The sequence below is a fragment of the Orcinus orca genome, chromosome 18 (genome assembly GCF_937001465.1).
Source record: "Orcinus orca chromosome 18, mOrcOrc1.1, whole genome shotgun sequence".
NCBI lineage: Eukaryota > Metazoa > Chordata > Mammalia > Artiodactyla > Delphinidae > Orcinus > Orcinus orca.
In genome coordinates this window covers 2,248,413-2,271,191 of record NC_064576.1, presented here as the reverse complement: position 1 = coordinate 2,271,191, position 22,779 = coordinate 2,248,413, and the positions used below count along the sequence as shown (strand labels likewise).

General features: G+C 53.9%; 2 protein-coding genes across 13 annotated transcripts in view; one reads left to right on the top strand and one right to left on the bottom strand.

Moving 5' to 3' along the window:
* The first annotated feature begins 994 nt into the window (after window positions 1–994).
* Window positions 995–22,427, top strand: NAXD (NAD(P)HX dehydratase). 8 transcript variants are annotated; one of them, XM_033435051.2, is made up of 11 exons: window positions 1,769–1,901; window positions 5,143–5,293; window positions 7,188–7,233; window positions 8,121–8,209; window positions 11,251–11,359; window positions 16,711–16,761; window positions 16,840–16,944; window positions 17,750–17,870; window positions 18,865–18,985; window positions 19,717–19,955; window positions 21,179–22,427. In XM_033435051.2, the coding sequence occupies exons 1-10, from the start codon at window positions 1,802–1,804 to the stop codon at window positions 19,916–19,918; spliced, it is 1,095 nt and encodes a 364-aa protein (XP_033290942.1). In that variant the 5' UTR covers window positions 1,769–1,801; the 3' UTR covers window positions 19,919–19,955; window positions 21,179–22,427. The 8 variants fall into 8 exon arrangements, with proteins under 8 accessions (XP_049557245.1, XP_033290943.1, XP_033290942.1 ...); XM_033435052.2 differs by lacking the exon at window positions 21,179–22,427 and having other exon boundaries at window positions 1,675–1,774; window positions 19,717–21,148; XM_033435050.2 differs by lacking the exon at window positions 21,179–22,427 and having other exon boundaries at window positions 19,717–21,148.
* Window positions 22,428–22,581: 154 nt separating this feature from the next.
* CARS2 (cysteinyl-tRNA synthetase 2, mitochondrial) overlaps window positions 22,582–22,779 on the bottom strand; it is a 39,075-nt gene continuing 38,877 nt past the window's right edge. For all 5 annotated transcript variants that reach the window (XM_033435047.2, XM_049701282.1, XM_004273671.4 and 2 more), the window contains one exon: window positions 22,582–22,726. In XM_033435047.2, the coding sequence (XP_033290938.1) occupies window positions 22,658–22,726 (69 nt within the window). In that variant the 3' untranslated portion in view covers window positions 22,582–22,657. The remainder of the gene's footprint in view (window positions 22,727–22,779) is intronic.

The window sequence follows — 22,779 nt, the reverse complement described above, 5'->3', positions numbered from 1 at the left end:
CCGCCATGAGAAGCCCACGCACCGCAACGAGGAGTAGCCCCCGCTCGCCCGCGTGCAGCAACGAAGACCTGACGCAAGCCAAAAAAAACCCTACGAATTGTTCATTTCTGGAATTTTCCATTTTAATATTTTCGGACCTTTGTTGACTGAGGGTAACTGAAAGCAAGGCATGCAAAACCTCGAATGAGGGGGGACGACTGTATGTTATTCGGAGGTGATGTTGGGAAGGGTGAGGGACAAGCGGTGGGCGCCCACGTTGCGGGCTGGTCACCTTTCACTTCCGGTCCTTCAGGCTTTAAAAGACAAATCATGATGGCATCGGTGAACCTGGACACCGAGTGAGACGAGCCCCACCCACCCTCTTATTTCTTATCCCCGCAAATCCACCAGGGGGCAGCACCACCTCTCAGACTTCACAGCCTCATAGAGGAGCAAGGAAGATGCGGAGTGTAACTGATTTGTACTCATTTCCTAAGTTTACACAGATCTTTTCCCCCAAATCTAAGGGGAGGTGCCATGAGAAGGAACTCACGTTCTGTGAGAAGCAAGAATCGCTACATCACAAGGTTAGAGGTGGCTCCTAGGTGACCCATTGAAATGTACATTTACATTTATAAATGTATGTTTATATATGTTTCCATTTGAAATAGAAAAAAGGGTAATGTAATAAAATTATTACATAAAATATAAATAAAATAAATGAATAAAATAAAATTCATGAATTCACACTGGTAATAACCTACTGGTTAATAAAAAATAAAATTAAAATTCTGAATAAAATAAAATAAAAATTCAGTAGTTCATACTGATAATAAATAATCTGGCAAACACCACCTTAACCAAGCGATCAAAATTAACGAAGTTAATGTCACCTCAAAAAGGGGCACACTGACATTGCTTGTGTAGAAGATCCCGAATAATCTCAGAAGTATCTGCTGGAACTAATAGGAAAATTGAGCATGGTCAAAGGATACAATGACAGTATATAAAAATCAACTGTATTTCCCTATATAAGCAATGAACAATTGAAAATTAAAAAATAATAATAGCATCAAAAGCATGATTTGGGTGTGTTGATAGAAATGTCCTAAATCATGCGGTGGTGATTACCTGATTATATACATTTGTTAAAACTCAGAAAACTGTACACTTAAAATTAGTGAGTTTAATTGTCGTGTAAATTATACCTCAATGGAGAGAGAAAAAGCACCTACTGTGTGCCCAGTTCCAGGTGCTGAGCACACAGCACAGAACAAATAAAGCTTTTCCATTGGAGCTAACTTTCTAGCCAGGGTTAGACCTTTGAAAATGAATAAATGAATGAATGCACATGTCAAGTAGTGAAAAGTGCTATGAATTAAAATAAAGCAGGGCAAGGGTGCAGGATGGCGGGAGAGGGGGTGTGAATTCTCTTATACAGAATGGGCAAGAAAGGATTCGCACGGATAAGACGACAGTTGAGCCGAGACCTAAATTAGATGAACCGACCGTCTCCGGCCGCCTTTGACCGGCAGAGGCCAGTCCGAGGGCGGGGCGACTCCGGACCTCGAACCACTGGGAGTCGGCCGCCCGCTTCCGGCGGCGGCGCGGGGGCGGCCGGGAGCCCGGAAGTCCGTCGAGGGAGGGGAGTCCCGCGGCCGCGCGGGGGCCGCCGGGATACCGGAAGTCCGCCGAGGGCGGTGAGTCTCGCGGCCGCGCGGGGGCGGCCGGGATACCGGAAGTCCGCGGATGGCTGTGAGTTCCGGCTGCGGGGCCGTCAGGAGCTGCCTGGGAGGTAAGCGCGATACCGGCCTTCCCGGCCATGGCCACCCGGGTGGGGGCCGGGGCTGCGGTTGCCGGCGCCGCCGTTGTCGCGGTGCTCTCGGCCGCGCTCGTGCTCTACGGGCCGCCGCTGGACGCAGGTACTCGGCCGCGGGCTACTCGTCCGGGCGGGAGGCGCCGCCGTGGGGCCGGGGTCGCGCGGAGCCGCGGGTCCTGGGTCCACCTGGGGAGGGGTTAACCGAGGGACCCCGAGGACCCCGGCCAGGCCTTGGCTGCTGAATAGAGCGGACTGTGTAGAAAGAATGAGGCGTAAACGGGACAAGTGCGTCCGACTTGGAGCACCATCCCCTCCTGTATGGTTTTCTCCTCTTGCCCTGCGGATATTATTGTACCTAAGAGTTTTCAAACCGCTGGACAGTGTGTTGTATTATCTCACTTCTCCCAACAACGTGGAGAGGCTGCTGTTTTGTAAAGGAGGAGGCCCTGAGCCAAGGTTCCCAGCCAGAAAGTAGCTGAAATGGTAAAACGCGCTTTGGCTGTAGTCCTTAGCAGCAGGCAGGACGGAGAGTAACTGTTAGGGGGGTTTGGCTGTTTGGTTTTGGGCACCGTAGTTTCAGGAGATTTGAGGAGCATTGAGGGGCCCCTCAACTTCTGCACTTCACTCAGTCACACCAGCCCAGGCGCTTCTGGGCACCAGTTTGTTCGGAGATACTTTATCTGTCGCAGTTGGTCTTAAATTCGTACACTCCGTGATTGGTTAGCAAGATTTCTCTCTGAGTCGGCTTGAGATTTCATTATTAGGCCGAACTGCGGAGCGTTTACCAAAAACTGGCTTCCCATCCCAGCTTTAGGGCATCGCAGTTAATTTAAAGATTGCTGTCACATGTTCCAAATTAGCTACGGTTCACGTTAAATTAAAGCAAGAAACATTGGTACTGCAAAGTTGTGAGTGGCGAGTAATTCTAGAAAACAGCCCAGAATAAAGAAATCTATTTAACTCTCCTCAGCCACACTTTAAAGCAAACAAAACCAGACAGATATGACCTGTTCTAGATTCAGAATTGTATGAAGACAAATTACTTACTAGGATAAATTTCAAGTTGCCTCTTGCCAAGGCCTTTTTATCCTTAAGAACTTTGATGTTTGTATTTCAATATTTCTGTGGATAAGTCCAAATGGTGCATGTCATTAAGCCAGCTGAAACTTGATTCTCTGTGGAGTATAGGGAAGTTGAACTGACCTTCCTTTGGCCCTCTCACTAACAGGTGTTGATCTCAGGTGAGTGTTACAAAACCCTAATGAGCAGGGGGGATTGTGCTTTGCAGTCATATAATTGCAGTTAAAAAGTGAAAACGCTGTACTTCTCAACAGTGATGTTTTTTACCCATCCCAGATTGGTTTCAGAAGGCATTTGAGAAGGATTTGACTTGTCTTTTGGTTGGTGGCGTGATTATTTGATTAAAAAAAAAATTCTTCTGCCTGAAAATGGCAGCATTTTGGTAAAATGGTGTCTTCTGCCCTGCTTATCCGTTCGTAACCATAGCATCTTCACAGGTCTGTCTCTGAGCCTCAGTTTCCTTGTCTGTAAAAGAAGGATAAACTGGCTCCCAATGAGGAGAGTGAGGCAAGATGCCGTTAATGCATCAGGCATTTATTGAGTGGCTTATTGTGTGCCAGACTCTGTTCCAGGTGGTTGAGGGTGGGAAGCCAGCCCTTAAGTCACAGGTGGGGGCTATGCCTCCTTCTGTGGAGGCAGAAGGTGCAGGGGTGGTCTTGGGATGCTCTGTGTGTGGCCGGCTGCTTAAAGTGATGGCAGCTAATAAACCCAAAACATTGTAAGGGACTCAGAACGATCCGTGAGTGACTGGTGAGTTTGGATTCTGTCTTTACAATTTCCAGACTTTAAAAAGCACCTGTATTTATTGTTCTGGGGCATTTGGAGGAGAGACCATTCTCCGATATCCTCACACTGACCAGTCACCTTATGCCAGGTGTGTTCAAGTTTGACACAGATGCATGGCAAGCACCACGGTAAGCGCACAGACAGCTCGTCAGTGGTCAGCAGGGCCGTCCTGAAATCCGCCTGTAACAGCTGCGGTTCCTGTCCTGCAGGTGGCCAGGGAGCCTAGGCAAGAGTGTCTCAGGGCCGCTGTGCACGGTGGCGAAGAGAGTGCGTGGCTGGGAGTCTGGGGTGCGGGAGGTTGGGGCCGGGGGCGGGGAGTGAGAGCTGATTGCTCTGTTAGGTCAGCGCCTCTGTGGCCCGGCACTGCGTCAGGTTGGCCCGGGGCAGAGGTGTCGGGGGCTGGACTGATGGTTGAGCAAGCCTTGTGCCTTTTCACGGCCAAAGGGTTAGGGTTACGGCGATTCTGTTTGGAGTTTTAATCCTGTGTTGATTTGGAAGAAGGTAGGACATCTTGGGTCTAAGCATCCATCTGATATATTGGCTAAGGAGGCGTTTACATCTGCTTATTAAGGAAAATTACGTGAGTAACGTCGTTGAGTGAAAAGTAAAATTGTAAGAGTGATAGAAGATAAAGCTGTTTTACCATATGTATGGAGCTGAGTCAGTCTCTGTTCTTCACTTGGACTTGTGACCCACGTCTGGTTTTCCTCTGCTGCTGAGATAATGGGAAGATAAAAATATTGGATGCCTTTTTTGTGAAAATGTTGTTCGTATCAGCAAAGATCCTTTAATTCTAGAGAAAATGCATGCTTTATTATCTATTCATACATTGGGCTCTATAGAACACAGGATTTCTCTCACAGCTGAGCTGTTTTTAATAATATGGGAAAACATGCAACAAGGAAGTTTTTCAAGAAAGGCCAATTAAAATTAGCTATTTATAGACAATTCAATGATCAAACTATTTTAAAATGCCACTTTGAACCCAGTGTAAGATGTGTTCCTTATTTAGAATGCCATTTCCAGGTTATTTGATTATCTAATCGAGTGTTGGAACCACGACTGGAAAATGAATTGGGAATAACATGAACCACCTGTCTGGCTTGAATAGACCGTGGAAAGTAGCAAAGGGGAGAAGAGACCTAATAAACTTGAAGGAAGATTACGATGAAATATGTGTAGTTCATTAAGTAACAGTGCGTTAAAAAAAACTTTCTGAAAGCTTAAGTAGACTTCCAAGACGTCTGATGCATTCGAAGTAAATCTGGTCCATGCGACGGTATTAGTAGTGTTGTGTTGTTACTTCTGAACAGCATTTGCTTATAGAAATGAAATGATGAAACCATTGGATAAAAATCTACAGCATTCATAGTAAGCAGCTTTGGGAAGTGTTTTGATTAATGGGGTATTTTGTTCAAGTCTGTTTTTGATGTATGCTGGTAGACACTTACCTTTCTGAACATTTTCCTGTTTTTCAGTTTTAAATCGAGCATTTCCACTGCATACAGCACGCTCAGTGACGGACATGGAGGCTGCTTTGCAGCTGGTGAGGAATGTGGTACCTCCTCTGGCCGCCTGGAAGCACAAAGGGCAAGCTGGGAGGATAGGCGTGGTGGGAGGCTGCCCAGAGTAAGTTGCGCGGACGCAGCGTCCTTCTCTGGCTGTCGCCTACCTGTCGTCCCTCCGTCCGTCCAGTTGGACCCCAGGGGTCATTTCCGAGTGTCTTCTGATATTCCGGCAGTAGTTTTCAGTGATGAACGTTTGACTGAGTAGCAGAGAAAGCATGGGGCGCCGATTGGGTGAGGCTGCTGCTTCTTACTTTGTGCTCTGTACTGACGGTGTTCGTTACTGTGAGCCTTGGCTACTTTGTAGTCAAGGTAGAGACACTCAGCACCTGCTTGCTTTCCTTTCTTAATTTAAAGATATTCCTGCAAGTTCCTTATGAAATTTGACAGATCGTAGCTTTTTTCCGAGGCCTTTTTTCTCTTCTAGTTTTATATGGTATGCTGCTGTGTCGACACATAAAGATCTGTAATCTGTCCTTGCTTGTGATACCTGCTGCCTTTGACGTAAATTCGACCTTGGTTACCATTCAGTTTCTGCTTCCTTTCTGTTTGCACTGATATGCTCTTTGCCTAGCCTTGTATTTTCAACAGTTTAGCATGTAGTTGGCTGTACTTATTAAAATAACGTGTAGCTAGATTGTGTTTCTTTACCCAACGTGACAGTGACTGCTCTAAGTGAGGGGGATGCATTTCTTTTGTTAGCGAGGCTTGTATTCACACTGTGGGGTGAGTGTGTATGTCCGCTGTCCTGTCCTTTGGCATTTCGGGCGAATTCGTGGCTCTGCCTGGGGAGACTGTCACACGTGCAGCGTGCCCTGAGCGCGTTTCCCTGTTCGGGTTAGCAAAGCTCTTCTTCACCCCTGGGATTGACGTAACAGTTACCGTCACTCATCTGATGTCAGGTTCACGGATTTTCCTCACTGTGCTTGAAGTGCCCTTAAGCACAGTTACAGGCGATTCCGAGCAAGCGGATGGAAGCAGGAGGGAGGCGTGCGAGTCTCTTCTCGTTTGTCCCCATGTCCGAGGTGACCGCTGCCTCTGCTCACCGTTGCTCTCGGGGGTGGGTCCTGCTCCTTGGGGCGCCAGCCAGTCCAGGGGCTCCGGCCTGTGGTCACCTCGAGCACACTGTCTCTCTCTGCAGTGCCTTTGGGAAACTCTCCCTGTCTTCTCAGACCTCCAGGTTTTGTTTTGCTTTGCTTTGCTTTGTTTTTTCCCCTAACACACATCCCTACCATCCTTGCTAACAGAACCCCAGCCTTGTTCGGTTGGTGTTGCATTTTCTCTTACTTGTGTCTGTGTGCATTTCTGATAAATCAAGTGCTTTCTGTGTCTGTATTAGTCTAGAGAGGTGTCGTCTTTATAATATTAAGTCCTCTCAGCAAGGGTACATCTCTTCTGTTCTTTAATAGGTTTTTAAAATGTCCCCACAGAGTTATCATGTGTTTTATAAGGTTAATTCCTAGATGCTTTATGATTTTTGCTGGCATGGTAGATGCTATCATATATTCTAATCAGTTATTCCCGGTATAGAAAATAACCATTTTATTCCGGTTGATGTAAATCTTGCCGAACCATTGTACACTAGGAGATTCATTTTTTAACAGCTTTATTGAGGTCTGGTTGGTATACGGCAAGCTGCAAATGTTATAAATGTACAGTTCGATAAGTTTGACCTCTGTACGGCCCCCTGAAGCCATCCGTCAAGGCTTCAGTTTGCACATACGCATTTCAGAGAGACCTTGGGGCACCTGGCCAGGACCTGCCTCTCCTGACATGGTTCAGAGCCTCATAGGAAAGATTGGCTTTCCTGGGACTGATCCGTGTTAATAAGCCTTTTCCCGAGCTTCTACAGGGGGTTGGGCCGTGCCCGGGTGCTGCGTGTCTGTGTAATTTACTGATAAGCCTGGTGTGCTTGCCTCATTCTCAGAAGTTTTTGACTGTAAATGTCTTCTTTTTAGGTACACTGGAGCCCCCTATTTTGCAGCAATCTCAGCTCTCAAAGTGGTATGTTTGTTCATAGCTTCTTTTTCAGGATTTTTCTAGTAAAGAGTTGGATTATTTAAATATGACTGAAGCAAATGTTTTCTGAGTATTCTCTCAATATTCAGAGAAATCTGAATAGCATTTTGGGTAATCGTGGTAAGAGACGTACCTTTTTTTTTTTTTTTTTTTTTTTTTTTTGCGGTACGCAGGCCTCTCACCGCTGCGGCCTCTCCTGTTGCGGAGCACAGGCTCCGGATGTGCAGGCTCAGCGGCCATGGCTCACGGGCCCAGCCGCTCCACGGCATGTGGGATCTTCCCGGATCGGGGCACGAACCCGTGTCCCCTGCATCGGCAGGTGGACTCCCAACCACTGCGCCACCAGGGAAGCCCAAGAGAGACGTACCTTTAAATCTACCCTGACCTCTTGTGCAGCCACAAAGTAACTTGGATTGGGACTCATTTTCTTTTAAACTAAACTTTTTTTAGAACTGTACTTCACCACAGTGATCCAGGCTGCCTTTTCAGTCCTAGCATAAGCAGTGGACCTCTTTTAACCTTGGCAGTTGTCACGGCAGCGTTTTGATCAAGTCCTGGAGGCCCAGTGGCATAGGGACTGTGACATGGGCTGTGCTTCTGCGGACCTCATCGTGATGCCACCTGAGCCGGCGGGGCCACCTGCCTCTTTGGCGGCAGCAGAAGTCCGCCTCTCTTTCCAGGCCTTTCTTAGGTTTTGCCGCCGGCCGGAGGCCTCTCAGCCGCCTCCTGGCTGTGGGTTACCTGCGGCAGTGGGTGCTTTTCTTTTGCGGACAGTGCTGCGGAATTCGCACGGTTGTACCGGAGCCACCAGTGCTCTTGAGTGTCTGTTGGGCGAATCCCGCGTTAAGCCGGCCTCCTGTGCCCCTCCTCAGGGCGCGGACTTGTCCCACGTGTTCACCACCCAGGATGCCGCGCCTGTGATCAAGTCGTACAGCCCGGAGCTGATCGTTCACCCGGTTCTGTGAGTAGTGGGGCCCCGGCGGGCGCGGGGCTTGTAGCCACTCTCCTGGGTCACAGGGTCTCTGCGCCTTCGTGGAGCCGCTGTGCAGTAGCCGCGGTGCAGGGAGGGGGCAGGTGGGAGGGTGCTGTCAGAAGAAGCGAGGGAACGATAATGAACCCGCGTCTGTAGTCAGAATAAGACAGTGTGCAGGAGACCTGGGCACCAGGGCTGCCCGGGCTGGCCCCTGTGGCCCGTCGGCAAGGCCGGAGGGTCCTAGGCCCAGGAGGAGCCGTGGGCCTGCCTGTGACAGAGTCTCACGTGGCAGCAGTAATGACCGTTCGATCGTTCAGCAAGCGCTTACTGGACTCTGTCCTGGGTTCCGCGGGGACAGCATCTGACTGGGCAGCCCAAGACCTGCTCCCGTGCAGCTTCCTCTCCAGGGCAGCCCTGTGCCCTGGAACTTTCTGCAACGGGGAAGCTTTTCTCTCGGTGCTGTGCGAGACTGTGGCTGCTGAGAGCTTGAAACGCGGCCAGTGGGACTCGGGAGCTGAGTTTTTACTTTGATTTTAATTACATGTAAAAGCCCGCGTGGTCAGCGTCTACTGGGCCATGTACACAGCTCTGGAGGACAAGCGAGGTAACAGCTTGTCAGGCGGTGCTGAGGACCGCAGGGAGGACAGGGCGGGGAGTGCTGGGTGCGCGCGCGCGCGCGCGCGCGCACGCGCGTGTGTGTGTGTGTGTGTGGCGGGTGCTCCTAGGGTCGCCGTGGGCAGTGGCGCAGGGCGTGGCATCCGGTGAAGGCGCAGACACGGGGGCTGGCGGGGAGCGGGCGTGGGAGCTCATGCTGCAGGCCTGCTGGGGACACTTAGTCTGGGGTGCTTGGGAGGGGCTGGGTGACCAGAGAGGTTCAGGGCCACGCTTTGCTGGTCGTGGGGGTCATAGTAAGGGTTCTGGCCCTTGGGGCCCAGGGCGGAAGCAGGGGTCCCACTGGGAGGCTGTGATAAGCCCCTGGGGTTGCTTGCATGCTGGGCTAGAGACAGGAGCAGGTCAGAGCCTGGCCACAGCAGGGGAGTGCAGCCCCGCCCTCCCGCAGGTGGGCCGTGAGACCGGCAGGAGCGTGGGGAAGCCACCAGGGTGTGGGCTGAGCAGGTTGTCATCTCCATGGCCTGCTGATGTGCCGGCAGCCGTGGGGTGGGCAGGGGAGCCTAGATCTGGGAGTTGTCAGCGCGTGGGCTGGTTTAAACCAGGAGGCGAAGCTGTGTGTGGGTCGGGAGGGCCCGGCGCGCTGGCGGCTGGGAGCAGACTGGAGGAGCCTGGAGGGCGTCCTGGGGCCGAGTGGAGAGCTTTGCGGATGGTCCTGGAAGAGCCCGTGCCTGGAGCCAGACACGAGGCCTCGGCTCCCAGTGTGGGGTCCCCAGTGCGGGGTCGCCGGCAGCCAGAGCGGGGCTGCTGGGGGGCGCGGCAGGCTGTCTGGTAGCCTGTGGGCCCTGAGAGTGGCGCCGGGCCTCAGAGTAGCGCGCAGGCATCAGGTCTGGGCCTAAGGAGGGCTCCTGATATTGCGGGGGGTCGGGGCGCCGCCGGGCACACGCCTCCCCGCAGGCCTGAGGTGGGGACGTCTGCACCACAGGTAGGAGTGCGCCTGCACTGCATCTGTGCGCCTGTGTGATGGAACCAGACTGGCACAGGTCATTTTGAAATGAGTCATCGTGTCTTATTTTAACGTGTTTTACGTACTTTTTCCCCCGTGAGTCTTAATTTTAAAAAAAGAAAAAAAGTGTAGTATGATCATGACTATATACCCTGCATTATTGACTCTCTTTCTGATAGGAAGGAAGTTCCATTTGCCTCAGCTTTGGTGAGACCCAGATCCTCTGCCTACCTTTGCGGAGTTCACAGAAACATGTGGACCACTCGAGTAAACTGCTGGGGTCCCTCCCGTGGCCTGGGAAGGGGCCCAGCAAGTGAGAGGCTCCGTGCTTGAGTTTTATCCCCAAGAGTATGCTGCCCTCACATCACGCCATACATCATGCTCTTTGTCGTTTCCTGTAAAACAGCACTTTCTCACCGTGTTTCCTGCCCCTGCTGCTCCCTCCTTCTCTTGTCTGCTTGTCCCCAGAGCGGGTGGCTTCCCCTGCGAGCCTCCTAAGTGGAGGTGGCTTTTCCTTTGTTCCCCCAGCCATTGGGTCTGGAGGTGGGACGTGCGTCCTCCCGGACCATCACCTCTCGTTCCAAAACCTCCAGCTCCTTTGAAACTCCACCCACTGACCCAGTGCCCCTCCTCCCTGCAGCCGCCTCCGATCCCCATCAGTCCTTGGGTATTAGTGTCTCTCTCACCATTGCTCCCGGGACTGTTGCTAATGTGTGTGTAGGAAACGGCTTTACTGGGATAGGATTCACTGTAAAATCCACTGACTTTAATTGTACAGTGGTTTGTGGTATGCTTGCCAGGTTGTTACGTCACAGATAATCTTAGGACGCTCCCACCACTCCAGGACGGAAGCCCCTCCCCATCGCCACCCCAGCCTGAGGCGACCTCTCATCTGCTTGGTTTCCGAACATTTGCCTTTCTGAACATTTCTTATGCGTGGAATCAGACATTTGTGAGGTCTTGTGTCTGCCGCCTTTTACTTAGCATCCTGTTTTCGAGAGGTGTCCACATTGTAGCACGTGTCAGTGCTCTGTTGCTCTTTAACAAACAAAAACAAAACCCAGAAGTCCCCCCCGCCCAACCCCGCCAGCTGCTGGCAACCGGCAGTCTCTTCTCTATGGGTGAGTTTGGTGTTGTGTTTTTGCGGTGTTTTTGTTTTGTTTGTTTGCTTTAAAGGTCCCACATATAAGAGAGAGCATACGCTATTTGTGTTTCTTGGGCTCATTTCACTTAGCAGAATGCTTTCAGGGGCATCTGAATGTTGAAAGCTAGACAACTATGGTGGGGTCCTGGCTGGGGTCCTGGAACAAGAAAAGGACATTGGGGGAAAATCTGGAAAAATCTGTAGTTTCATTAATAAAGTAAACAAAAGATGAAAATTTCAAGCTCTTTTGCCCTTCTTTTCCTTTGTTAGTGACAGCCCCAGTGCCGTCCAAGATGTGGAAAAGTGGTTGCCCCGACTGCACGCCCTGGTCGTAGGGCCTGGCTTAGGCAGAGACGACGTTCTTCTCGAAAACGTCAAGGTAACGTGTAGAATTATTAACCACGCCTATTCCCACAGGCTCGGCCCTTAGATCGGGGGAGTCTGACGGAATTGCATTTTCCGTTGTTTGTTGCTCTGTGTGTGTCTTGGAGGAGGAGTTGAGACCGATAGAACGTGGTCTGGGGAATAGAGGAGACACTAGGCGTAAAGGTAGGGATGTGCTTAAACCAGAGCAGGGCACCGCTGAACGGCGCCCTCTTTCACTCCCTGGGCTCTGGTCTCAGGCTGTGGCCGAGGAAGTCTCCATGGGGCCCGACGTGACCAGCCCAGCATCCGGGCTGAGCGGGGTTAGCAGTGGCCGGGCGTGCGCTCAGGCTCGCGGTCACCTCCCCGCGACCCCTTCCTGCTGGGGACCCCTGGCAGCCTGCTCCTGGTGCCCGCTGTAAGGGCGCAGTGCCCCCCGGGGCCGGCCGAGGGCCACGCTTTGTGCAGCGCTCTGCGCGGTGCCCGGCTGGGCCCAGTGGGAGTCTGTCACAGCGAGCCAGTGGGAGAGGGTGCTGCTGGTGACCTCACCGTTGCTGTAAGCTGTGCACTTAGAGAGAAACGTGAAAGGTGTTCTGGTGCTTCTAGCTTTGTGTCGTCAGCGGGTCCTCTTGAAAGCCCTTGTTAGTTTAATTTCTTAACCTGGTGCTCCTCTGACCACCTGAGGTCCTCATTGGTCTAGAAATCCCTGGGCCTTGGACCCCACGGGCCAGTTGTTCTGCTGCCTTTGCACTCTCTTCTGTCCCCTGCTGTCCTTTTCAGCTAAAGCCAGCGTAGCCGGCGCTGGGTGATGGGGGAGTGGGCAGGAGACCCTAGTTCACCCTTGTGGGTACACGTGCATTCGTTTACTTTTGCGTTGATCATTTATGCTCTTCCTTACTACTGAAACTTTATGCCTGCTTTAATCTAAGAAGATGAAACTAATTTTTTAGCCTCAAAAAGTTGAAATAGAAATAAATGCTATCCTGGATCAGGGGAAATAGCTCGGTTGGCACACCAACCCCACATTCTGTGTGTTCCCGCTGCCCAGGTCCTCCGACACTGCCCTGGTGTCACTCTCCGAGGGGACACATCTCAGGGACCTGCTGAGCTCTCCCTGCCCTCGTTGGGGCCCTTCTCAGTGCCCCCAGACCACCTGCCCCAGCTCCAGCCCTGGGAGGTGTCGGCCACATGCCTCGAGGGGGCTAGCGGTCATGGTGGCCCAGATTTGCCACTTGCTTCAGCAGCTGGAGGGGCTCCTGGCTCAGCTTCTGCTTTTTGAGTTAAGCTGAACAGAAGCTCAAGGGAAAGAAGGTGTAGGGCGCTGTGAGTGTTGGTTGGACTTTCCTAGCAATCTGTGGGTAAAGAACATTTTAAAAGGCAGACGTGTGTTTGCTTTACCAGAATTTAGTGAGAACGTGAATTTTAAGGGTCCCTTCCACGGAAAATCTTTCCAGCCTTTGGGGTTAAAGTTGGGGCTGGAAATTTCACTTTCTTCAAGCCCATGAATGATCACTGAGGAGAAACAGTGGCCGTGACAGGTGACTGGGGATGGAATGGAGCAGGAATGTGTTTTCAACTTTAGTGTCGATAGTTGGTCCGTTTATTATTGCCTGTTTCAAACGGTTTGGTTAAAACATATGTACCCTCTGTAGGACGAGGTGCTAAGTGAAGTGGGCAGCAGCACAAACGCTGCGCGATCTCACTTCTGTGTGGAGTCAGAATAGGTGAGCTCGGAGAAGCAGAGAGGAGAAGGGTGGCTGCCGGGCGCGGGGCGTCAGGGCAGTGGGGAGAGGTTACGTTCTCCCCCGGGGAGGTGATGGCTGTGTGGGTTAGCTGGACTGGTGATTATTTCACTATACTTCTGCACGGGCTCACCTTGGAGGTGCTGGGGGTTCGGTTCCGGACCACTGCAATAAAGCGAATTCTCGTCATAAGGCCGGTCACGTGAATTTTTTGGTTTCCCAGTGGAGATAAAGTTACGTTTGTGTTATACTGTAGTCTATTACGTGTGCAATAGCATTATGTCTAAAAAACAGTGTAGGTGCTTTAATTTACAAGTACTTTGTGACTGCAAAGTGCTGACCGCCATCTGCGCCTCCAGTGAGACATCGCTGTATTGCTGGTGGAGGCCCTGGCCTCCACGCTGGCGTCTGCTGAAGGCTGGGGTGGCTGTGGCAGTAACCTTTGCCACACTCATGGACGAATTTAAAGTGTACAATTCAGTGGCTTCTGGTATATTTACGGAGTTTGCAGCCATCACCACAGTCCGCTTGAGGACGTTTTCCTCCCCACACCCGTCAGCACTTGCCCCCCGTTCCTCCCAGCCTCCACCCCGGTGACCACTAACCTACTCTCTGTCTCCGTGGACTGGCCTGTTCTGGACCTTCGTAGGAACAGCATCCTACGCTGTGTGGTGTCTGTCATTTCAGGGCTCACCCTGCTGTGGCAGGTTGTCGGCGCTTCACGCCTTCCGTTGCTGTGTGATGGGCCGTGGTATGGAGAGACCGCGTTCTTAAACTCCATTCGTCAGCTGATGGACATTTGGGTTGTTTACGCTTCCTGGCTGTTACACATAGTGCTGCTGTGAGCACTCATTTCCAAGGTCTTTTGTGGATTTATGTTTTTATTTCTGTGGGGTATATACCTAGACTGGAGAAGCTGGATCATACGACACCTCCGTTTGGTGTCTTATCTAAGGGTTTTGCCTGACGCAATATTTACTCCTATGTTTTCTCTTAAGAGCTTTATTCTTTTAGCTCTGTGGTCCCTTTTGAGTTAAGTTTTGTGTATGGTGTTAAGGAAGGGGTTCAGTCCAGTTTTATATCCAGTTGTCCCAGTACTTCTTCGGGCGAGTGAATTCTCTGGGCATCCTTGTTGGAAGTCAGTTGACATCAGTGTGAGGGTTGATTTCTGGGCTCTCCTTTCTGGGCCATCGATTGTACAGCTGTCCTCGTGCCAGTAACCACATTACCTTGATTATTGTATCTGTGCAGTAAGTTCTGAAATCGCGAAGTGTGGGTCTTCCACCTTCCTTCTTTCCAGCGCTGTTTTGGCTAGTCTGGGTCCCGTGAGTTTGCATGAGTTTTAGGCTCAGCTTGTCAGTTGCAGAATGGACAGCTGGGATTTGGGTAGGGGTCACCTTGAATCTCTAGGTCAATTTGGGGATCACTGCTGTCTTAACAGTATTGAGTCTTCCAGTTCATTAGCTGGTTTTGAGCCAGAGTTTGTGGCTGTAGGATCTGGACGGACCCGCCTAGTGTCTGGGCTCTTTGTCAGCGTGTTGTTTTCCTGGATGGATGGATGTGTCTTGGAGGCTTTTCCTGGCAGGATATGCAGATGTTCATTATTTTTTATAGCCTCATCATAATATGCTGTAATGTATTTAACTAGTTCATTTCAGCTGTTTACAGCATTTTTTTCTATTAGTGATGCCTTGAACATTTCTGTATATCTATTTGTTTCTTTTGGGTGTTTTCTTTAGGATAAATTTGTAGAAGTTCCATTGCTGAATCAAAGAGTATCTGTGGAAGGTGGAGATACTGAATAACATCCTCTGAACTGAGAAGGAACTTTTAAGACTGAAAAACGAAGCAGGCAACTGAGTGAAGTGCAGTTCTGAAGTTTACGTGGGGACTGACATACAGGCAGGATCGGGTGGAAGATGACCCAGGTGTCCCTAGCTGCACGGAAGGGGTCCAAGGGGATTTCTGAAGAAAGAATCTGACCCCCAAGTGAGACGCATGTCTACACTGATGGGAACTGGACTTTATTTCTCCGCCCCCCCCCCCCGGGGGGTCTCTGCAGAGGCACTCCTCCAGTTTTCATACCAGAGAAAGATGGTCAAGTCGATAGGGAACTTGTCCGGCTTGGGCGCATTCCTGGCGAGTGGGCTACAGCTCAGTCACTCGCGTGGGAGGGGAAGGGGCAGGGCTGCGGGCCTGAGATGGAGCTGACAAAGTGGGGTCAGTGTGGTCCAGCCACACAGTGCGAAACTGAAACGTTTTTGAGAGATGCTCCCGGATTTCTCCAGAAGCTTGTAGCAGTTTGCTCTCCAGCAAGGGCTGCCCTTCCCAGGATGTGCTCTGGGGAGCTGCCACTCCTCACTCCCCCTCCTCGTGTGTAGAAAGCTCCCTGTTCCACGTTAGCCCTCCTGACCTGTGTGTGGCTGGCTCCTGCGTTTGCCCGTTCTTCCCTTAGGGCAGGTTGCTGTCCGGATGTGTGTGTGTGCGCAGGGCTTGCTGCCTCGGCACGGCACGTGCTGGTGGCGCTGACCCTCCAGATGCCGTGACCGTGACAGCGTCAAGTGCACAGGCCCTCTGAGCCATGGAAGCAAGACCAGCCCTCCGTTCTCTGCGTCAGGAGGCCGAGTGTCACACTGTGCGATGTTACTAATGTGCTCTCCGTGGTGTCGGCTCACGTTTCCCGGGTCTGAACGTTCACTGGGCCGCTGTCTTTGTAAGAGCTCTAGGAGGAAAGTACAGAGACTCAGAAAATCTGAATTGGTTCTAACAGTAATGCCCGACTCGGGGCAAGCAGACAGAGCATTTCCACTGTTTAAGGAGAGAGCCCTCCGTGGGCCCTGTACCCTGACCCTCCACCGAAGGGGCTTTTGGGCACACTCCCAGCACTCAGACCGGCGTCGGCAGGTGCGACAGGCCGTCGGGCAGGGCAGCCGTGCTGGGTGAGGTTGCACTCCTCACTGCTACTTCACAGACGTGGGCTTATCTCCCAGTGTTTTAAATTATCCCTGCTTGTCATGTATCTCATTCGTTCTCTTCTAATAGAGTTTTCTGTTACGTAGTATCTATCGGGTAGGAGTCCTCTTCTCGTGCTGTGGCCGTAAATGCCCTTGTCATGAGATACTGGTGCATGATAATCAGCAGTCATGTTGATCAGACACACGTATAATTTTCAAGCAAAAAGCCTCAAACTTGTAGTATAGCATTCTCAGAGAGAAGTGATGCGCTGTTCATTACTACGGTCATTCATTTGAAAGCACGTGAAGTGTTACTTATGAGAAATAGATAAAAACTAAGGAGTTGGGGAATTCCCGAGACTTCAGGCCTCTCGGCTCCAAATCCTGAGGGCTAGTATCTGTTGGAAATTTGGAGGTGCCGGCCCAGGGTTGTCCGTCGTGGGCTGGCCTGGGACCCAGCACTGCGTGGCGGTTCCCGTGGGCTCCTGTCTTCAGAGCTCCCGGGGCCCAGCCTTACGGAGTCTCTTCTGCTTATTTATGCATTTGCTTTCTTGTTTCCTGCCTGTTGGTTGATGGCCTGAGGTTGAAGTCCGTCAGGAACTGCTCGGCTTCTTGTACCCTCTCTGAGAGGTGACGGGCTTGTTGCTCAGCCTGGCTTCCTTTCCTCGCAGGGCATTTTAGAAGCGTCCAGGACCAGGGGCATCCCCATCGTCATTGACGCGGTGAGTGTGGCCTCCTCTCCCGTCCCCTCCTCCCAGGGGACCCCTCGGCCTCGCGGTGACGTGAGTCCTCGTCTGCAGGACGGGCTGTGGCTGGTCGCTCAGCAGCCGGCCCTCATCCAAGGCTACCAGAAGGCGGTTCTCACCCCCAACCACGTGGAGTTCAGCAGACTCGCCGAGGCTGTGGTGAGTCAGCCGACGTCCCGGGCAGGGGTGAGGGGCTCATCCTGCGGTGCACCTGCGGGGACAGACGTGCAGAGGTGGGTGGACACGTGAGCTCCTGGGTGCGTGCAATGATGGGGCATCTTCCAGTTAGCGTGTCTTTGGATGAAAGGCAGCCTCTGGGGTCAGCCCGCCCTCCTGCCACCGTGCACCCTGGGCAGATCGTTCCATCCCTGCCCCTGCCCCTGCCTCTGTAAAGTGTGGAGCATGATGGAATCTGCGTCATAGGGTTTGTGAGGACGAAATAAAATAATACAGCTGACCCTTGAACAGCGGGGGTTAGGGGCGCTGAAGGCTGCGCGCTGTCAAAATTCCGAGTGTGATTCACGGTCGGCCCTCCGGGTACGCAGTTCCCCGTGTCCTTGGTCCCGCGTCCGTGGATTCAGCCAGCCTCGGATTGTGTAGGGCTGTGGTATGTACTATGGGAAACATCCACATGTAAGTGGGACCTCGTGGTTCACACCAGTGTTGTTCGAGGGTCAGCTGTGTATGTAAGCCCAGCGTCCTCACGTATTAGTGCCGTAAATGTTTGCTCGTTATTACTCGAAGTCGCATCCCTCGCAAACCTTTACAATCCCGGCCATGGGCCAGTAGTCCTGACTCTGGGTCTCCCTCCCGCTGGTGGACGGAAACGTCTCTGCACGTGGGGCCCGAGCTTGGCCGTCAGCAGGTGCCCGGCGGGCCCTTCCCCGCATGAGGCGGGGTCAGGGTGGATGGGCTCTTCCCGTGTCTGATGACAGCTGTGTCTGTGTGTTGTCCTCCGTCGTAGCTGGGAGACCCCCTGGATGGCAGGGACCGCTACAGATCTGTGCAGAGACTCAGCCAGGCCCTGGGCAACATCACCGTGGTCCAGAAAGGGGAGCAGGACGTGATCTCTGATGGCGGGCAGGGTGAGTGGCTGAGGGCTTCACGCTGCGTGTCGGCCGGCCACGCTGGGCACCAGCCCCAGGAGGACCTCCTGTTCACACACGGTCACACACGGGCACACGTGCACACTTACCCCCCAGAGAAGGGACTCCCTGGTGAGCGTGTCAACCACAGCTTCTGGAAAGGCCATTTTTGTCTTGTTTCTCGCTGTTTTGCAAAGGGACGTGGCAGTGATGCATGCTGGTCCTGGTCGACACCAGGTACAGGGTGCAGTTCTGTCCGTGCTGTGCAAGGAGAGCCCCGAGCAGAGGCTCTGGGCAGTGGGCGACCCTGCAGGCCCGTTGCCGCCTCACCTGAGGCACAGACGCAGTTGCTTGAGTCTTTCACTGCTTCCTGTTGTTTTATAAAAACGCCCGGAAAACGAGACACCCAAGGAGCTGCCGGTGGGGCGGGAGCCCCTGGGCCCCGAGCGTGGCTGCAGAGCCCAGCAGGCCCGCCCGCGTCCGCACCGGGGTTCGGTGCGTGGCGCCTCTGCTCCCTGCAGACGAGTCCTCCTGTTGCTGAAGTCTGCCCCGGAGGCAGGAGCCCACCAGGCGTTGATGAGGGAGCTGTACACACGGAACCGGTGCCCAGGAAGCAGTGTGCATGCTCACACACCATCACACACACACGCTCGCTGTCACGCGCTGGACAGGAGACGCAGAGAGCCTCCTCTGCGTGGCCCTGAAGCCCGTGAGTCAGACGCTGGAAGGTGCTCTAGACTCTAACAGAGAGAGCGTAGCAGCTGGTTAAGACGTTTCCCCAAGAGATAGAAACTTCCCAGCACGGCACAGACGAAGTCCCGGCAGGGCCGCTGCGGGCGCCCTGGGCCGGGGGCGCCGTCCCCACCCTGTCCCCACAGACCCCTCGGTGCTGGTTGGGGGAGCTGGGCCTCCGCCTGCCGTGTCAGGACGGCCGGGGGGGGTGGGGCAAGGTGACGGAGCACGGCGCCTCTCACATGGCCCCCTCGCCCCGCAGCGCTCACGTGCAGCCGGGAGGGCAGCGGCCGCAGGTGTGGCGGGCAGGGGGACCTCCTGTCGGGCTCCCTGGGCGTCCTGGCGCACTGGGCCCTCCTGGCTGGCCCCGAGAAGACCAATGGGTGAGTCACGTCTTTGTTCCTCCCGTGCTGTTTCAGCAGTTGCATGTTTAATAAGTGGCTGCTTGGAACATTCCGCTGAGGGGCCGGTGTCTCATGGAAGAAGAGCCCCCAGGGCAGGGGTTGGTCCCAGGACGCTCGCCCGGGGGCTCTGGTGTCCCTGCTGGGGTCGGGGGTGCTGCTCGGGGGTCTGCGGCGCATGCTCTGCGGGACCGGGACCTCGGGGGACACGCAGGCAGGGGCAGAGCGTGTGCCGGGAGATGACTGTCCACGGGGTACAGCGCCCTGAGCGGTGGGGTCTGCCGTCGCCGGCAGAGGGTGGGCCCGGGCAGCCCACCCCTCAGGGCCCTCGGCCTCTCGCTGTGCCCATCCTGGCGACCCTGACGGTGCCGGGCTGCGGGGTCCCAGCACACCTGGCCCGGGGGGCCTGCGGGGTGTGTGCGCGCAGGCGGGTGTGTAACGGGTCCAGGAACATAGCAAGCAGCTCGTCCCCAGGCTCCGGTGTCTTCCAGGGCCTAGAACAGCACCGAGCACTTACCCTGTGACCGAGCACCGGTCTGGCTTGCAGCCGGGACGTGGCTGCATCCTAACCTTTCTCCAGGCGGACGGGCATTTCTAATAGGCCCAGCGGCACGTTAGACTGAACTTGCCAGAGTGGGTCCCCGGGCGACCACAGGAGGGACAGGGAGGGCCTTCGGTGGCCACGACGCCCCGCTAACGCCGCTGCCCCGCAGGTCCAGCCCGCTCCTCGTGGCTGCCTTTGGTGCCTGCGCGCTCACCAGGCAGTGTGCCCGCCAAGCCTTCCAGAAGCACGGCCGCGCCACCACCACCACGGACATGATCAGGGAGCTCGGGCCCGCGTTCAGCAGACTCTTCGAAACCTCAGCTGGTGCAGACGGAGGAGGGGTGGCCCCGACAGGGGAGCTGCATTTGTGACGGGACCCGCCTCCGGTCCATCCGAGTCCGCTGGGAGGTGTGTGAGTCTGTGCCGTGCGGGTTGACGTAGACAGTGTCAGAGCTTGGAACGTAGCACTTTCTGGCTCAGCTGCTGTGTGCTTGGAGGTGTTATGATAGGAAACAGAGTATTCCTGAACTTTTTTCAGCTTCTGGGCAATATCAGAAAAGAATGAAGAGAATCATATGACAGTGAGACCGTCCGTCACCCGCTCAGCTGAGGTCGTGGGCTTTTGCTGTGCGATTCTTCTGTTTGCGGGAAGTTCCCCTCCTCCGGTAGTCCTCTCGGGGGGATCCCATCGCTCGTTTTCAAATGTCTACATGAGTGATGTTTTCTTTTTTAAACTGAGGTCCTTGAAGGGATGTGGCATTCATTTTTTAGCTCATTTTTGCTTCTTTTTGAACCGTGATTCGGTTGGACACATCTGGGCAGAAATATTAAGCATTGCTTGTTTTCGTCAGTTGGTTGAAATATTTCAGAATAATGAGAAATCTGAAACCCTTTTGGAGGCAGCTGGGAAGATCACAGAAGGGAAGCGAATGGGACCCTGATCCCCGAGTGCACAGGTAGGGCCTCTGGGCCCCTGGCCTGTGCACCAGTCGGGTGCTGGCTGACAGGCCCCAGCGCGGCACATGGGAGTGGGAGGGACGCCTGGGGCTCCGGGGTCGGGCGGGAGATGGCACGCAGGTGGGGGGCACCAACACTGCCTTCATGCCTGCTCACGGAGCAGGACGGCGGGTCCCTCTGCTTCGAGAGTGGGTGTGGCTTCAGGAACGTTCTGAAGAAGTTCTCTCTGAAACTGTAGTGAGTTGTCCCATCTGCGTCAGGTCAGCTTGGGCGCGGCTGTCTGTGTGGGCAGTTCTCTTCGTGGCCCGAGAGCTGGCTGTCTCCCGTCACATCTCTGCTGGGCTGGTTACAGCACGTGTGCTTGAGTGTACTCTCAGGCGTCGGTGCCACCTTCTGTGGGGCGGGGCCTGGCCTGTCCGTCTGTCCTTCCCCAGGGACTCCTGCTCTGCGGTCAGAAACCTCCCCGCAGAAAGGTCCCACTTCCTCTAAATAGTCGTGGACTTTCAAGATTTCCTTTAAAATGTTTACCATTGTTATTTCATATCTAACTGTAGAAGAGTTTAAGTGTCACGGACATTTTTTCCTTTGGGGAATTACGCCTAAATCATGGTCTCTTATTAAAAAGCAGATCTGGTTTACTTCAAGGGAGAGTTTTGTATTTTTTTCTTAAACAGCCAGAATCCACCTCTCAACTTAACCCTGAGGACATTCTCAGATACTAGGAAGATAAAAACACGTAAGCCCGTCTGTCTAATGGTGTGGTTTTCACCACTGCCTACCAGTACCGTTAAAACGAAGTACTAAGCCCGCAACGTAGCTGTTTCTTTCCATAGAAGATAAGATTAGCCGACACGGGAACTGCTGTGTTTCTGCCTTGAATCCCTTTGCTTGAGAAAGCACCATTCAGGGCCCGTGCTTCTGAACGAGGTGAGCAGTTGCTCCTTGTCCTTTGCAAACCCGGGCGCTCTCTAGCTCCAGCTGAGGACACTGCGCCAGGACACCAGCACCGAAGCACATCTGGCGGCCAGCTCAGCCTCCGGCCGGACAGCCTGCCCCCAGTACTGAGCGGCCCTGCTTGCGTGTCCCATGTCAGGGGCCTGCCCGCCCTCTGGGATCCTGACTCCACTGCTCACGGGTTGGGTCCCTTGTAGCAGGTCAGCTTCTGAACGGGCTTCCTCATCTGTAGAACAGGAACCCCCAGCCTTTCAGGGTCAGGAAGGTCAGTGACGAAGTTAAGGCGGCTGCCGGGCCAGCCAGGCCGTCTGCGCGGCGCCTGACGGGTGCTGGCCTGCTGCCCGGGGCCGCGCCCACAGGATCAGTGCCAGCCCCACAGCAGTGGACATGGGGCAGCCTGGCTGAGAGCTGGGGGAAGCGGCGAGAGGGTCACCCCGCTTCCTGCTGGCTGGCTGAACAGCTGTAGCTCCCTGCCTGCGACAGAAAGGAGATGGAGCGTGAGGCTGCCGGCAAGCTCGGTCCCAGGTCGCCCGCCTCGTGCCCGCCTGTCACACCTGTGCCCTCACCCGTGTCACCCAGACTCAAGCACAGCCCTGGCCCCGTGGTGTCTGCTCAGAGGCAGCAGAGGACGGTACCCCAAGAACCAACTGTTTAAGGAAGAGGTCAAACAGAACAGAGGTGAAACAGAGCCTATCACTCAGAGGAAACGGGCTGGACGCTTGCAGGGGTTTCCTCTGTTGGCGCTTTCTGTGGTTAACACGTTACTTTGTAACCAGGAAAATAAATGTAAAACCATATGCCCACGCCCAGTCCAGCACTGCCCAGCACGTGGGGTACAGGCCGCTTCTGCTTGAGACCAGGTGACCCCAGGGAAGGGGTCCCGCCTGCCCTTTCCATGACGTCTTCCGGGACCCCGTGTAGGGCCGACATTCTGGTCTCGCAGTTTCAGGGCCGTCCCACGATGTCAGGCCCCGGGCTCAGGAGCCAGAGACCACGGTGTGGGCTGATGTGACTTTACTGAACTGCATCTGTGGCCGTCGAAACCCATTCTCCAGCACATCTACGAGCACCCGTGGGGCAGTGACAGTTTGGTTTAAGGTTAACTGAGTAGCCACACAGAAACTTTAACATCAAGCTTTTATCATGATTTGAAGCAGCACAGAACTGCCCGGGAGCCGTGGCCTCCGCATCCCGTGGCCTCAGCTCCCTGGTTTGGGGTCTTCTGTCCTCGGGTCCAGCAGCTCCCACGTGGACACGCCGCCCCGGTCCTGGAGAAGGAGACAGGCCGGGTGAGAGGGCGCGGGGGCAGGGGCAGAGCCGG

Coding starts and splice junctions, on each gene's coding strand:
- NAXD (XM_049701287.1), top strand. CDS start 1,802: ATGGCCACCCGGGTGGGGGCCGGGGCTGCGGTTGCCGGCGCCGCCGTT. Junction 1,902..5,142: donor CGGGCCGCCGCTGGACGCAG/GTACTCGGCCGC, acceptor CCTGTTTTTCAG/TTTTAAATCGAGCATTTCCA. Junction 5,211..7,187: donor TGGAGGCTGCTTTGCAGCTG/GTGAGGAATGTG, acceptor TCTTCTTTTTAG/GTACACTGGAGCCCCCTATT.